We start from the raw sequence: 14,987 nt of genomic DNA, 5'->3' as shown, positions 1-14,987 counted from the left end.
CACCACCCCTGTGTCCCTGATTATGAATTATTTGGCAATGGAGCTAAAAGAAAAAACATACATGTGGTCGAATGTTCCTCTTGTTTATACCTCTGCAGACTCGTAGAAAAAAAGAAATTACAGAGGAATGAGCAAGGAAGAAAATTTGTAACCTACATGTAGTTGACCATAAGTGTACTAGTAACTGAGCCACATAGTTTAAAAAGTAATAGCTAGCTGTGAGTTGGGCCAAATCTATAAAGGGTGTTAAAGTTTCCTCGAAAGGGTTTTAAAGTAAGTATGGAGCCATGTAAAATAATTTTCTGTAGCTTGGGAATGTTCTTCTTGAGAAAGTGTTGCTTTTCAATATGTATAATATGTAGCTGTACCAGACATTAAGCATTGCCCTTATTTTACTGGGGAGCAAGGCAGGTTCAAGGTGAGAACCCATCGACTTCTATTCCCAGGGAAGATGCTAGTTGTGCCATGTGAACAGCTTGGAGCACCCTCCAGGAGCCAGGTCCTAGTGACTGAGCCAAGAGATTAACATGCAGAGGAACAGGAACCTAAATTTTTACTGCAGCACTCCCTCAGGTATAATAACCCATCAGGATTGCTTCTGCATCCCTTGTCACATCAGTCATGTAGCCCTTATAGATGATAAAAACATCTAGATTTGACTAGTAACAAGGAAGTACATCTCTCTGTATTTCTGTGTATTTCAGTGTCTCTTTTATATTTCTCTGTATGTGTTGAGTTTTATCTCACTCTTTCCGGTTTATATTCACTGTGGCAAGAAGGAATCTCAGCAATGTGCAGGCAAGGCAGGGGGACTAGGCTCCAAAGAATGATATTTTTGAAAGGCAGTTTGAGCTTCGCCTCATGCAACAAAGCAGGAAAGTAACTGCTTCCATTAGTTACCACAAGTGCCTTCACAATCACGCTGCTGCCATGCTATTCACTCTCGCACTGCCTTTCTCCTGCGAGACGCACCCACTCCCGAGGGGGCTGCAGCCCCCAAGCTGAGGTGCATACTGCTGGGAGAAGTGCCAGTGCGTGCTCACCTCCCCCGGAGAGACCAGGAGAAGACCAGCTCCTCCGGAGCCTGCAGACCTCCCTGCCTGAGCCGCACAAGTGGGGCCGTAGAGGCTTAGAAGAAAGAATAGACTTTCTCATGTCTTAAGTTCTGCTTTCTCACTTTTCCTCAACCTTTTGCTGACTCGTGCCTTTAAGGAAAAGAATGGCAATTAGTACAATTTTATCACAAGATTTCTGGTTTTATCTGGGTGTCACAGAGGAGAAAGTTGGAATGTATGAAGTCTATAGGCTCAGGAATATGACAGATGGAAAGAACCCAAGCAGTGATAACCTTATGTCTCACAACTTTTAGCCATTGTATGGCAGTGACCAGCTCAGGATTATGTCAGGATTATCCTGACCTTAGCTTTTCAGGGAACTCTCTTGCTGAAGGCAGACACTGTTCAGCTATTGAAAAGCTATAGCCTCTCTCTTGGGGAGAGAAAAAATTAGAAACAAAATCTTATACTACATGCTCTAGTGAATACTATGCTTTGCTCTCATATTTACAGAACACTTAAGTTTTTTAGGAATTTTCAATAATAACCATTAAATCCTTGTAGGAGTTATCTTTACCTCATGGAGAGGGAAAAAGAAACACCTGAAATTTAAATTGACCTATGTGATCTTCCTTAGGTTAGTGGGTAGAGCAAGGACGTAACCTTGCATAGGTTCCTGCTATCCATCCTTCAGCTTAATCTGCTGCACAGCTTGTGAAGACAAAAAAATAGCAAACCACACTCCCAAAGATGCTGTAAATATTTTCTTTCTGTTGCAGCTTCAGGAGAGGCTGTTCTCTGGCTGCTGACCTCCTTAAAGTACATCTCCCTCTGTACATGCCAAATCTTTCTGTGCATGTGATGCTTTGTACTCATCTCTACAGGATCTGCTCCTGATAGTGCCCTAAGGGTTTGAGCCACCACTCAAGGCGGCTTCATCCTGTATACAGGCATGCTTGGCTTATAGCTGTGGCTATGGCTGTCAAGCACTGCTGCTATTGTGGAAATGAATGGAATTAGTCTCTAGTGAGGGACGCGACTCTTAACTGTGATTCCTGTTGTATCCTACGTGCAACAGCCTGCGGGGAGTTGCTGAGTCATGCACCAAATCTGCCTGTGACAGTGCAGAATGCTTCAGGGAACACATTAACGAAACACCATTTAGGGTGAAAAGAGTTGTCTTTTGTTATCTTCCAGTGGCAGACTAGTGCAAGAATGTTAAAATATTGTATTAAGTTAGTTGTTATAGGGAAGGGAGAAGAATGATGCTTCAGAGTTATATGTCCACTAAAATTGAAGTTTGGATAGTATGCATTCAGAAATAATTTTATTTTCCAGTAATGACAATATGCAATATCACGTAAGAAATGAAATTGAAGAATTGATCTTATTCTTCAAATACAGGATAGCTTCAATATTAAAATTAACATATAAATTTAGCATCAATCTTATTTCCCCACTCACGTCTTCTGAGTAAATGCACATAAAGAATGAATCACTGAAACAGTATACTGAGAGAATCAAAGTCATTTTTCAAAGGTGTCAGCACAAATGCGAGGTGAGCCTGTTCACCAAGCATCCAACAAATGTTGTAGGGGTGGCCCTTCAGGCCCATAAGGAGAACAAGTCAGGGACCCCCCGGGGGGAGCAGCACAACCACCAGCAAAGGCAAGGCAGGGAGGAATTTGGGGCAGGACAGACTCATTGCACCGTGCTTACCCTGCACCCTGACTCTTCCCTTACCTACAGGTATACGAGCCGCTGGAGAATGTGAGCATCACATTAGGGCTCTCCACGGCACTCCTCTGAGGGAGAAATTATTATTGTTATTGTTTACATCATCGTTGGCCTTACCCGCCTTTGTCACAGCTACAGGTTAACCAGCAGGGATTAAGCAGCATGCCTCTGGGGCAGCAGCCAGCCTCTGCAGAGTGCACTGCTCCAGTCTCTGGTGGGCCTGCACCGCTGCTGATGGCAAGCAGAGCCATGGGCAGAGACAGCTTCCCATGGCATTGCCCATTGGTTTTGTGTGCACCCACGGAGAGCTGACAGTGAAATCACCTGCCTGACAGGAGAGGAAAAGCCCCGGGGCACCCCAGAGAGGCACCCGGGCAGCTGCTCAACCAAGAGCAGGAACTGTGCAGAGGGCAAGGGGTGATGCTCTCGTGCTCCAAGAAAGCCACAGCTGATCTAGCACCCAAAAAAAGAAAAACAAAAAAAACCACCTTGGTTTCTGGGCTTCAGCAGAGACCTCACCAGTCTCAAGCTATCTTTCCTGATGCTTAAATTCTTTTTTTCCGCTGGGGGTTTCTGAGCATCATTGCCTCCAGCTTTACCCCTCCTCACCCACACGTCTTCTCCCTTCCACAGCATGAAGTATTTGCTCCGACGGGGAAATACCCCTTTTTACCACAAGATGGAGCTGGAAAACGCAGGGTTTGGGTGCGGAATCCGCTGCCCGTTCCCCGGGCCCCGGAGCGGTGGGACAGGATGCTGCACCGCCGCGGGCGCTCTGCAGGCTCCGGACACGGCCCAGCTGCTGCCAGCTGCGGTGACGCTGCTGTCACCGACCCCGGTAAAATCACGGCCTGAGCCAGAATGGGGCCTACCAGCTCTGGGCTGGCCACCGCGGGCCCCAGCCGCAGCCAGAGCTCCTGCAGAAAAGGGGCTCCCTCGCCCCTCAGGTGCCCATGCTGCGAGGGTGGGAGTGGGTGGGCATCTCCCACCAGCACGGCGAGGCTCTGAGGAACAAGTCCCAGCACTGTGCGGGCAGAAAGAGGTCCTGCCAACTCGCCAAGGGATCCTTGCTGTGTGGCGGCTAGGAGTTAAAAGTTGTAGTTGCCTGCAATGCCAGCCTGGAAAATACAGCTGGGTGAATAAAGAAATTTCTCAAGACATCATTGCAGGCCAATCCATATTTTTTAAAACATTAATCTTCTGGATAGCCCAAATATTACATGGTCAAACAAAAAACATTGTTCAACATCAAAACTTGCATTTTTGATTTTGAACACATTAAGGTTTACTTTATTTTTTTTTTAAAAAAGAGAATTGTGAATTGAGTCAAAAGATATTTTATAACACCAGTCAAGGATTATTTTAACTTGTTTGCTTTTTCAGAAAACAGTTTATCAAAAGAGATCTAATTAAAAAATCATACTGCCGAATCTGCATTTTTCACCACAAGTATTTAGAGTGATAATAGTTCACTCCAGTTTAGCCAAGGGTCACCTTTCTTTGAAAGATGTGTCCCAATTCCAAGATGCCAAAATTCTGTTCTCTGAAAACCCACAGGCCATAGTGTGTAAGGTCACTATGAGCTGTCACAGGCGCCACTGTCTGGTCTTTCTGCTGGAGGCAATTTGCCCTATGTAGAAAAAAAAAAAAAAATCATTCGATGTACAGGGATGCCTATACAAACGTTTCTGCTGGAGGGAGATCTGCTTCGTGAGTGAGCTCAAAACTAGAGCTCCTGGACCTACCTGCTCTTATCTAGCCTTTGACACTCAATTTCTCCATGATGTTGGAGCACAGTATTTCACTACCTCATCCCTTTCTCTTTGCAAAATCAAGCCTATTTTGCCTATTACTTTTCTCTCTGGAGTGCCTGGAAGATGAATTTGTTTACAAGTGCCATGTGAGTACAGGCAAATCTGTCAGTACAAAACTGTAATTCTGTGTTTATGGAGATTCCAGATGTTTTCACATTTACACTTCCATAAGGGAAGCTATGTATTTTCTTTCTTCCCTCCCCCTGCCTTTATGTCTTTGCTCTGTAGCATTATTGACAAATTGTTTTTCTGAACAGGTTGGAAAATTATGCATGAAAAAGTAACTTTCTGTTCATTTATCCCCTAAGGAAAATAAAATAATTATTTATTTTATTCTCCTTTTTGTGCGTGTCCAGTAACCTTATAAAATGCAAGACTCACTAGGTGAACAAACCTTACAAAATATGAAATACCAAATGAGAACACAGGCATTCGTATTAGCAGTGACAACAGATAATATGCCTGATATATATTACATTTTTAAAGCCCATCTGCTTTAAAGTCCAACTTCAGGACAGCCTCAATTACTTTTGAGGTGTGGGACTAATCCATACACCTGACAGGCCCAACAGCCATTTCATCTGCATTCAGAGGTGTGTTTTGGAAAAGCCAGCTGCCAAGCAGATGCAGCCACTTGTGAATGTTGAAAAAAAATGGCACTAATACCTTAACAAACTTCTAAGTGGACAATTAATTTAGTGGCATTCCTCATCAGGAGCAATTCCTAAGGTTACTCTGACACATGTAAGATATGTAGTGTAATCAATGCATGCAAACATGCAATAAATTGTTCAAGCCATTACTTTTCTAGATTTAGGGAAGTTGCCACTTAGCTAAACATTATTTTAAAGAAACATTACATCTATCTCCTTTTTTCTACTTCTACAGTATAGGAAAAAAGACGCTTCTGAAGCATCAGGAGAGCCCTTTTTTCTGCTTGCTGTGATTATAGCAAGCTCTGCTTTACTCAGCTGAGCTTGGAAGTGTCTGCAGTACATACTCAAGACACCTCAGCATCCTTGATGACAACATTTGCCTAATCTCAGTTGCAAGCTACAAGGCAGGGAAGCAGAACCTAGACTTGGAAAAGGAGGCTTCCCTTGACTGCAGTTGCTGGAGCTGGACATTTTAACCCCAGCTGAGGATTAATCAGCTCTCTATCTTCAGAAATGTTATTTGCCCAGTATAAATGACATAAACCAAGATCATCATCTTAGTTTATTTTTCTAGAGTCCTTAGCATGCTACATTAACCTGACAATGTTTAATCTTGTGTTCATTTCACAATACACTTCATGCAATTCACAGCTGTAATTGGTTTTACACTGACATTACACGTTTCGACCTAGACATGGGAAAAGAATAACTCTTAATATTATTTCTCTGAAAAGTGTCCAAGCTCAAACAGCACAGCAGCAGCTCATGCTAGTTTCATGTGCATATTTCTTTCTTCTGCCTTTTCTTTCACTGCAAGGATGATCACCGGCATAAGATTGTTAAGGTCCTTGTTTTAGTCCATTTGCAATTGAACTACTTTTGTTTGATTTCTTGTGTCCTGAGGAGTTCTCTCTTATAAAACAGCATTCAAGTATTCTAGTTTAACATCCCCATTTTTCTGAGTTAAGGAACAAAGTAGACCTTGGGCTTCTATTTCCATTATGAGTCTTCCAGAGTCCCATAACTGATAGCCATAAAGTCTTCCTTTGTAACACACACTCAGCACTAAAGCCAGAGTATTGCTATTTGGCATTATCCAGTGAAGTGCAAGAAATTAAATAAGTTATGTCTTTATTGCTATAGTACAATACCAAGCAAAGTCATTTTTTAATACAATTGCAAGGGTTTCATAGAGTATGTGTCCCTCCTCTTAGGGCCCAGTAGTTCAGCTGCACTGAAAGTATCACTTAGCTATCACATGTCAAATGTCAGTCTAAGAAGATGTGTTGAGTATTCTTGAGTCTGAAGAATCAGACCTTTCATCATACTCATCTTCCGTGTAAATCGGTTGCTTAGAAACAATAGGACACCCGTCATCAGGGATTGAGATCCTAGGATCTTCTGAAGAGCGGGAAGGAAGGACAGGCGAGCTTCGGAAAACGCTGGCCGAGTTGCTGGAGAAAGGACTGACATACTGGGACCGCAGCTGGTACTGCTGCTGCAGTGTCATGGTGTTCCACAGGGTGACGTCATTGGGCAGGAACGGGCTGGCCTGGTTTCTTGCCAAAGTGTTCCTCAACATCAGCGGGTAGCGTGGTGGCTGAGGGAAAGGGTGCTGCAAAGGTACGGCCAGAGGATTGGGCACGACATTACTGGGATCGGCAGAGAACCTCAGTGTGTCAGGAACCCTAAATGCTGAACCCACGGACCACTTGGAAGAGGAAATAGGGTACGAACTCAGTGTGTGTTCAAAAATGTGCCCATTGGAAGGCAAAACGAGACCATCAGATTCTGCAGAAGTTCTCTCCCCGCTGGCCACCGAAGACCGACTGGACAGGAGAACCTCTACAGCACTCACCAGATCACCGCCGCACCCCTTCAGGATCAACTCCAGCACAGTTGGCTTTTGGTTAGGGAAGATCTTTTTCAAGACTTCAAGTGGAGGTCTGTTGGCTTTCAAACTGAAAGGTAAAGAAACTGTCCCAGAAGGACCTTCTATCAGGAGGTGGTTCTGCTCTGGGTGGTACTTGGGGCTGTCTGGACGGCTCTCTGTGCTCCCACCATTTTTCTGAACTGCATAACCAACCTCATCCACTGAAACAATTTCAGGGCTTTCAGGGGTGAAGCAACTTTTGGCTTTAGTCATGTCTGGGGAACTCCTTTGGTCTGTGTCTTTGTCACTGTAGGTCTCGGCATTGTCTGCTCCACTGGCATCACCCAACCGCTCCTCATTTATGTCTGCAAAGAGAAGGCAGAGAAGTTAACGAAAAACTGAGGCCAAAAGCTTTTACAGGCATTTAAGGACACAGTCTTCTTAAAGGATCCTAGGGGAAAAAAAAAGCATTGTTCACAGAGATGCTGCTAAAATTAAGGTCTACTTGCAACACCTCATGAGACCAAAACTGCAAAAGAGTAATGTGACCTGGTCTAGGCATTTTATGCTGCCTTACAGATGTCTGTCTCATTCTCCCATGTACAAGAAAAGAAGCAGTGGTCATTCTTCTGCTGCGTCAAATATGCTGTGCCAATCCTCTCTCACTGGTTACAAGGCAGCAACACACCACCCAAGTGCAAGCTTTCTCAGAGGAACTTCAGCACTTTCACATCATAATTCCTCACTAGCACCATCTCACTGACTGTGAGCTGAAGATATCCAGAGGGCACTTGGGAGACCAAAATTCCCTCTGCAAGTCCAACAGCATTGGTAGAACCACTCCATCACAACTACTGGCTGAAGGTTAAAGAAGCCTTCAGATAAATCTGTGTATTCTAGTTCTGGCTCTGCAGAAACTGGTTTCTTCCCCAGCAAGAATCACAGGCTTGAGCACAGCTGATGCCTTGGCCCATTAGAGCACAGAATCTAGAAAAATCTGGTTTGGAGAGGACCTCTGGAAGGCATCTGGTCCAACCTCCTGTTCAAAGCAGGAGTAACCTAAAATATAGAGCAGGTTGCTCATATACCTGCTCAGCTGAGTTTTAAATAATTCCAAGGATGGAGACTCCCCAACCTCTCTCAGCACTTGTTCCAGGTACCTTGCTTTTTGTGTGCTAAACTAAGAAGGGCAAAAGCTGACTACAGGGCTAAAAACAAGCCCCTTGACCACGCTGTCTCCAGATGGACACTCAAAAATGGGGATACCCCAAGTCTCTGATCACTTTGGTCATGCCTGGCCAGAGTATGGAAACCGTTGAAATAAGACTGCTCGTCAGAAAGAAGAGAAGAAGAAGAAAGGTTGACAGCTTTCACAGTTTATGCACAAGGGGGGCAATGTATTTGCTTGAGATTGTTCACAGTCATTTCCCAAGGACGCTGTTCTGCTAGCCTCCCTCACACAGCACAATGCTGGTCTCCCTGGGAAGCATCGATGTCCGGGGAAGGAGTCATTGTCCAAGCTGCGGCTGACAGAGCCTGCTTTACTGCACGGGGCAGTGCTTTTGGACACACATATCTGAAAGACTACCTGCAGAAACCAGTACAACTGTTTGCTTGGTTTCCTAAGCCCTTGGTGATCCGCCCAACTAGATAAAGAAGCTATAAGAAGCAAGCAAAGGCTCCCAAAATGTGCTGTTGACCACCCCTGCCCAATCAAGATGGAACAAGTCAAAGGCATGCAAGCGCCTGAGCCTCGCTGCTCACCACGGACAGTTCTGCCTCCCTCTCACCCCAAGAACGGGCAGGGCATTTCCCCATGCAGCGGGCTAACTTTACTGTTGAACAGATCAGCTCAAGACAAACTCTATCAGTGCAATTTACCCACCCTGAGAAAGGAATCAGTGTCTGAGCAAACCTGTGCTGAGCAAGAAGCCACTATACTTGCCAGAATGGGAGCTATAAATAAATACGAGATTCTGGCAGAGCACAGCCTGACAGTCAGTGTGGCAAAGGGAGGTTCTCCTCATGGGGATGGCTGTGCCAGTCAGACATGATGGGCCATCCTACAGCGCTGTGGGACACTGTTAGTTTGGGCTGCGGAAGGTGAGCATGGCAGTGGAGCTGAGCAATACAGATGTGGTTCTGAAGATCTCGCCCTTCTCTTTTAGCAGGATAACCTGGTTTGGGTACCCACTTTTATATTGGTTACATTCTCTGTCCAGTGCAAACAGAGAAGCAATAGCCCTTCACGTGGGTGTATTATAGAGAAGGCAATGTGTGTATGCTCTTCTTTATACACTCAGTGCATCAGTCTTGTCTTAGCAGTCAAAGGGGAATGCAGGAAATATTTGCCGGTAGCAAACTGGCAACGCGTATCCTTTCGAGGAGGTGTTAAGACCTCGGCATAGCTCATCCGTTATTTGAAAAAAACATGAGGCTTATACTACCTTTCCCTCCTAATCCCTTCACATGTTCATAATGATGCATTTATTAGAAAGGACAGGACAGGATGTTAAGAATAATTCACATCTGAGTGAATAGGCAATTTGTACATCGGGGGCTTACCGGGCAGTCTGAGGACAGCTAATTACCTCTGTCCCTGTCTTGCCAGAGATAGAGAGGCATTTAAGGGAGACAATGGTCCCAATTTCCACACAAATAGATTGCACTGTGGTACCCAGTATTACCAGATGGACCACATGCAGGTAGTCATATTACAGAACTGCCGCGCTTTTCCAGTGTGTCTTTATGGGCTGACAACAAACACCACTAAGGAGCAAATACATGCTAAAAAAAAAAGAGTAAGATTAGATCTCCCTAATACACTCGCTGATCCTGAGTAATGATTATTTTCAAGATATTTCAGGTTTGCTTAGTTTTCAGCATCTTTACAAGTATCCTTATGAGGCTTGACTGCAAATCTTCTTCGAATTCTGAAAACTCATCCCGCCGAGGTTTGTATCTTTATCATCGGCAGACTGCACAGACCCCGACTCTTACCCTCGCACGGGTACATTCTCCTGGTACAGCACAGGTGACAGCGCTGCATCTCACCGGGCTGCGGGACTCACAGCCTCAGACCCGTAAAACGAGATCTCGGTGATTTAAATCAAACGCTGCTATTACCACGAGGAGGCTTATCCTCCGCTGGTAAACACTGAGCGTGGATGCTACCACCTGGTTTTCCTCCGCCTTTTCGAGCGCACTTCCCGCGCCGGCGGCGGGCGCTTTCCCGCGGAGCCGCGCAGCCCGGCTGCCCCCGACCGCTGCTTCGGGCGGGCGGGGTGGCCGCGCTGCTCGCCCGGCGGCTTCCCCACGGCTTCCTGCCTGGCAGGCCGTGTTGGGGCTATGCTTTTTCCTCCTCTAAGGACCACTTCCCGCCACGCTCACGGCGCGGGGAGGGCCGGGCGGGAAGCGTGCTCCGGGGACGGTCCCCATCTCTTCGTGGGAATTGCCGAGATCAGGTGTTTCGTTGGTTTAAAATGGGCGCAAAGCGGCCGTCGTTAAATAAGCGGCGGTTTGGGAAGATACATTATAAATGCCCTTACGTGGGCACTGAATTGTAGGAATATTGCATGCGTGTATTAATCCCAAATACCTGTATTTTCAGGTACAAAAATACTAATTTTGTGTTCAGAATATACAACCCGCTGCTCTTAGCCAAAGGTGTTTTTTGCACCGCTCGTAAGCTTCACGTGAGGATGTTCTAGGCTTTAAGAAAGAAATCTCGTCCTCAGACACTTTTTATGTTTGTGGGGTTTGGGTGGTTTGTTTTTTTTTTCTTTTTCCCCCCACACCTTCTATTTCAAATTGCCTGCATTCAAGTATTCACTTTGCCAGCCCTGAGGAAACTAGGGAAATTGTTTTCTTATCGATATAAACGATGGCGAGTATTCATCAAATAATACGCATGCAGAGACAGATAGATACCCAGATCTACAGAGATGCAGTGCAAATACAGATACACATGAAACACAGTACAGTGGCAGAACCGTGCACGCGTTCAAGGTAAAATCTACATTAATAAATAAATCTGCTACGAATTTGGAGCAATGTATACCCCAATTTTTCCTTGCTTATTTATACATTAAGGATCATGAGGCAAATATTGTAAAGGGGCCAAAAAAAAAGTAAAACGGGTGAGAGAGAGAAGCTGTTCTCCTCAAGTTAATAACTTGTCTGGAAAACTTGGTCTAATACTTTGGAACCAAATTTGCTTCCTTGATATTCCCACCGCTGACTCTCTGTCAAAACAGCTTGCGCTTTGATTGTTAAGACAGCTCTTTCTGCAACACAGATTTTCTTGGATCTCCAAAACATGTGCTATTTTTCCTACTTCTATGATTAGAATGGACTGATACCAGAACTAGCATAAAGCCACATAAAGGTGAGGTCGCGTAAAATTTGTGGGGGGTTTTGTGGGGTTTTTTCTCGGTTGGTTTGGGGTTTTTTTTGTTTTGCTGCTTGGTTGGTTTTTTTTTTAATTACTTTCACTCCAGACTTTCTTCCCTGTCTTCAAAGGCCTAAGGTACCTTGTAGGAGACCCATCACTGTTTCCAAACTAACACAGGGACTGCTGTGTTGCATTAAGAAGCTGGCTCTGACATTAACAGAAGACTCAACATAGCGTTATATTAATTGTTTACAAGCCTTGATAACCACTACGAAGACAGAGAAATGTAACATGCGCTCATGTGGGAGATGAAAGTTCGTGAGCTGGTTAGCTCCGGGTTAACACAGGCAGATGCAACAGGGGTAGTTTCCAGGCGCGTTATTTGCACAGGACAGAACTTTGCAACCGTCCCACCGAAATGACCAGTTCTGGCAGGAATAAAAATAAACGGATGTGATTCTACCCTACATCGGGAAATATCTCCTCCGTGCTGAAAAGACCTTCCAGGAGATTAATGTCCTGGGGAGGTTAGAAACGGGGCAGGCTGGGGGAGCAAATAATTACATCCTCTTTTCCGACAACGGTTTTAATACAGGTAGGGGGGAGAGAGGGAAGAGAAAGAGAAAGCCCTGCCGTTCAGAGCACGCAGGATGGTTGGAAATAAACAGGTTATCTGGTTAAACGGTGTCTGGTGGCAGGTGACAGGAGGACGCCCCGAGGAGATCGTTTTCCGCTTTGCTCTCACGCATTCCCATGTTCGTAAGAGCAGGAAAAACCCCTCTGTAGCAGTCGGAGACCGGGGACAGCGCGGGTGAGGTCTGTGCAACCGGGGCTGCTCGCCGGCACCCCCGGTGCCCCCCAACCCGGCCTGACGGCGGGCGGGGGCGGGGGCCGGCGCCGCGTCGCGCCGCGGGTCTTGATTCATGAAGATCTCCTCCGTTATTTCCTCCCCCCCCCGTAAAGCTGTTAGCAGAAAGTGCTGACTGGCTGGCAAGGAAGAATTTCTCATCAATACACTTTGATTGTATTTTGCAAACAAAATGCCTGTTGCTTGGTAACATTTCACTAGAGCCTGACCTTCCCCAAAAGTTATTGCTATCAGGTTCGATTTACACTGTCCTCCCGTGATTACTGTAATCTTTTAAGCTGGGAAGTTCATATATCAGGGGGAAGAAAAGTTGGGCGTGCAAGTCAATACCGTTCCTATCCGCCAGATTTATATCCTGCTGGCGAAGTTTATTTGTTTCACTTTCTGGAAGGAGCCAAGGCGGCTTTTTTTCCCTCCTTCCCCCCGGCTTTCCCCCCGCTCCGCGCCGCCCCTGCCCCGGCCAAGCGCCGCCGCTGGTGCGGGGGCGGAAATCTGGGGGGCGGAGGGACCCCCAAGCCCCGGACCGGCGGAACGGCCGGCGGCATCGGGCGGAGATGCGGGGGACGGGGAGGGACGGGCAGACGGTGCCGAGGGCCAGGCAAGGGGAAGCGGGTCCCAGACTGGCGGCAACCTCGCCACACCGACCGACCCTGCCGTGCGGCCACCTCCGGCCCCGGGGCTGTGTCTTCCCCAAAGCTGGAGGAGCACGGGCCCCGGCGGACGCCTCCGGGGCCGGGCCGGCTCCTTACCCGGCCCCTCGGAGAGAGACGGGCTGGTCCCGCTCGCCCGCAACCGCCCCGCGGGGCTCCGGCCGCCCGGCAGCGAGCCCTAAGGAGCCGAGCCGTGCGGGAGCCCCCCGGTTTGGCATTCCTCGCCCGGGGCACCGGGTCGACTTTCGTCGCAGTGGCCGCTTGTCAGCGGAGCGGGCTGCAGCGGGCTGCCGGGCAGTCCCGCCGGGGAAAGGCTGTCGGCTCAGGCCCGGGGGCGGGGAAGGCGGCGGCGGCTCCGGAGCGTTACTTCTGCGTCCGGGAACGTGTGTTACCGGTAGGTCGCACTCGCAAGGTGCCGGTTGCGGGCGGCGTCGCTGGGTCAGCACCCCCGGCCTGCCGAAAGCCCCCCCCGGACGCGGCCCGGCGGGACACGCCAGCGCGGGAGGGACGCCGAAACGCCCGGCTCATCCCCTGCCGCCCCCCCGGCCCTCCTTGCTCCGCAGAAACCCGCCGGCTCCCGGCGCCGCTTCTGCCCCGCAGCTCCCCATGGAGGCTTTGTCCTGGACGAGGTCCCGCAGCCTCGGGTGCGGAAAGCCGGGGAGCGGCTCAGGGAGGGAGCGGGCTGAGGGAACGAACGGGCCCAGAAGCGGCTCGTCGGGGAGCCGGCTGGCAGGGGCGGCGTTTGCCGGTGCCCCCGCTGGTCTCGGCGGCTGCGAGCCCGGCTGAGGAGCGGGCCCGGCAGCGTGCAGCTCCTCGCTTTCGAAGAGCGACCAAGCGCACCCGCCGGGACGGAGGAAGGAGTCGGGGCTTCGCCTCCTTCCCCTCCCCACGGCGCCCGTCGGGAGGAAGAGGAAGCCCTCGCCCCTCCTCCCCCGGGCACCCATCCCCCGAGACCCGCCCGCCGGGGTCCCGGCCCGGGCGCTGCCCTGCCTTCCCCTCCTCCCCGGGCCCGGCGCATCCCCCCCGGCCCCGCGGCGCCCGGCCCGGCCCGGCCTCACCTGCCTTGGGGAGCGGCCCCGGGAGCGCGGGGGGCGGCTCGGCGGCCCAGCGCAGGGCGGCGGCGGCGGCCAGCTCGGCGGGGGCCCGCGGCGGCGCGGCGCAGGGCGGCGGCCCCGGCGGCGGGGCGGGGGGCTCGGCGCTGCCCGGCGGCCCCGGGAGGGCGCGCAGGGAGTCCGGGAGGAGGCTCTCCAGGCTCTCGTTGGCCTGCTGCCGGCGGAGCGCCACCTGCGCGGCCATCACCCGCTGCCGTTCGATGATGAGGATGCACTTCTCGCAGGTGCAGTCCTTGAAGCGGCAGTAGCGCTTGTGGCCCTTCAGCCAGGACAGCACGCCGTGGTTGCGGCACCGGGCGCACTTGGGCGTCCGCTGCAGCGGAGCCCGCGGCGGCTGCGACACCGGGCCGCCCATGTAGAGGTACGGGGAGCCGTAGCCGTTCATGCCCGCGGGAGGAGCCCGGCCGGCTCCGGGGCGGAGGAGGGGGCAGCGGGGGCGGGCGGAGGCCGCGGCGGCGGCGGAGAGGAGCGGAGCGGAGCGGGGGCGGGCGGCTCTGCCCGCGGGCCCCGGGGGGGGCGCGGCCCCGGCCCCAGGCCGGCGCGGTAGCCGCCGCCCGCCGCGGTGCCACCGGCGGGCAGAGCGCTGCCGCCGGCCGGAGCGACACTGCCGCTGCCCGCGCCGCCCCGCCGAGCCCAGCGCCCCTCCGCCCGCCCCCGCCCCTCCCGCCCCCCTCCGCCACCCTCCTTCCCCGCCGCCGCCGGGGGATGGAGGGAGAGAAGGAGGGAGGGAGGCGGGCAGAGGGAGGAGGGAGGCTGGGGGGGCCCTCTGCCCCGCCGTCGGGGGCGGCGGCGCTGCCCGCGCCGTGCCGAAGGGGCCCGTCCCCCAGCG

General features: G+C 50.4%; 1 protein-coding gene across 1 annotated transcript; it reads right to left on the bottom strand.

Moving 5' to 3' along the window:
* Positions 1–6,535: 6,535 nt before the first annotated feature.
* On the bottom strand, positions 6,536–14,543 carry DMRT3 (doublesex and mab-3 related transcription factor 3). Its single transcript, XM_072859422.1, has 2 exons — positions 14,105–14,543; positions 6,536–7,500 (listed from the first exon to the last, which is right to left on the bottom strand). Exons 1-2 carry the CDS (start codon positions 14,541–14,543, stop codon positions 6,536–6,538), a joined length of 1,404 nt encoding a protein of 467 aa, XP_072715523.1.
* Between the last annotated feature and the right edge of the window lie 444 nt (positions 14,544–14,987).

This window comes from Ciconia boyciana, chromosome 4, assembly GCF_034638445.1.
Source record: "Ciconia boyciana chromosome 4, ASM3463844v1, whole genome shotgun sequence".
In the NCBI taxonomy this organism is placed as follows: domain Eukaryota; kingdom Metazoa; phylum Chordata; class Aves; order Ciconiiformes; family Ciconiidae; genus Ciconia; species Ciconia boyciana.
This window is presented reverse-complemented; position numbering and strand designations above follow the sequence as displayed.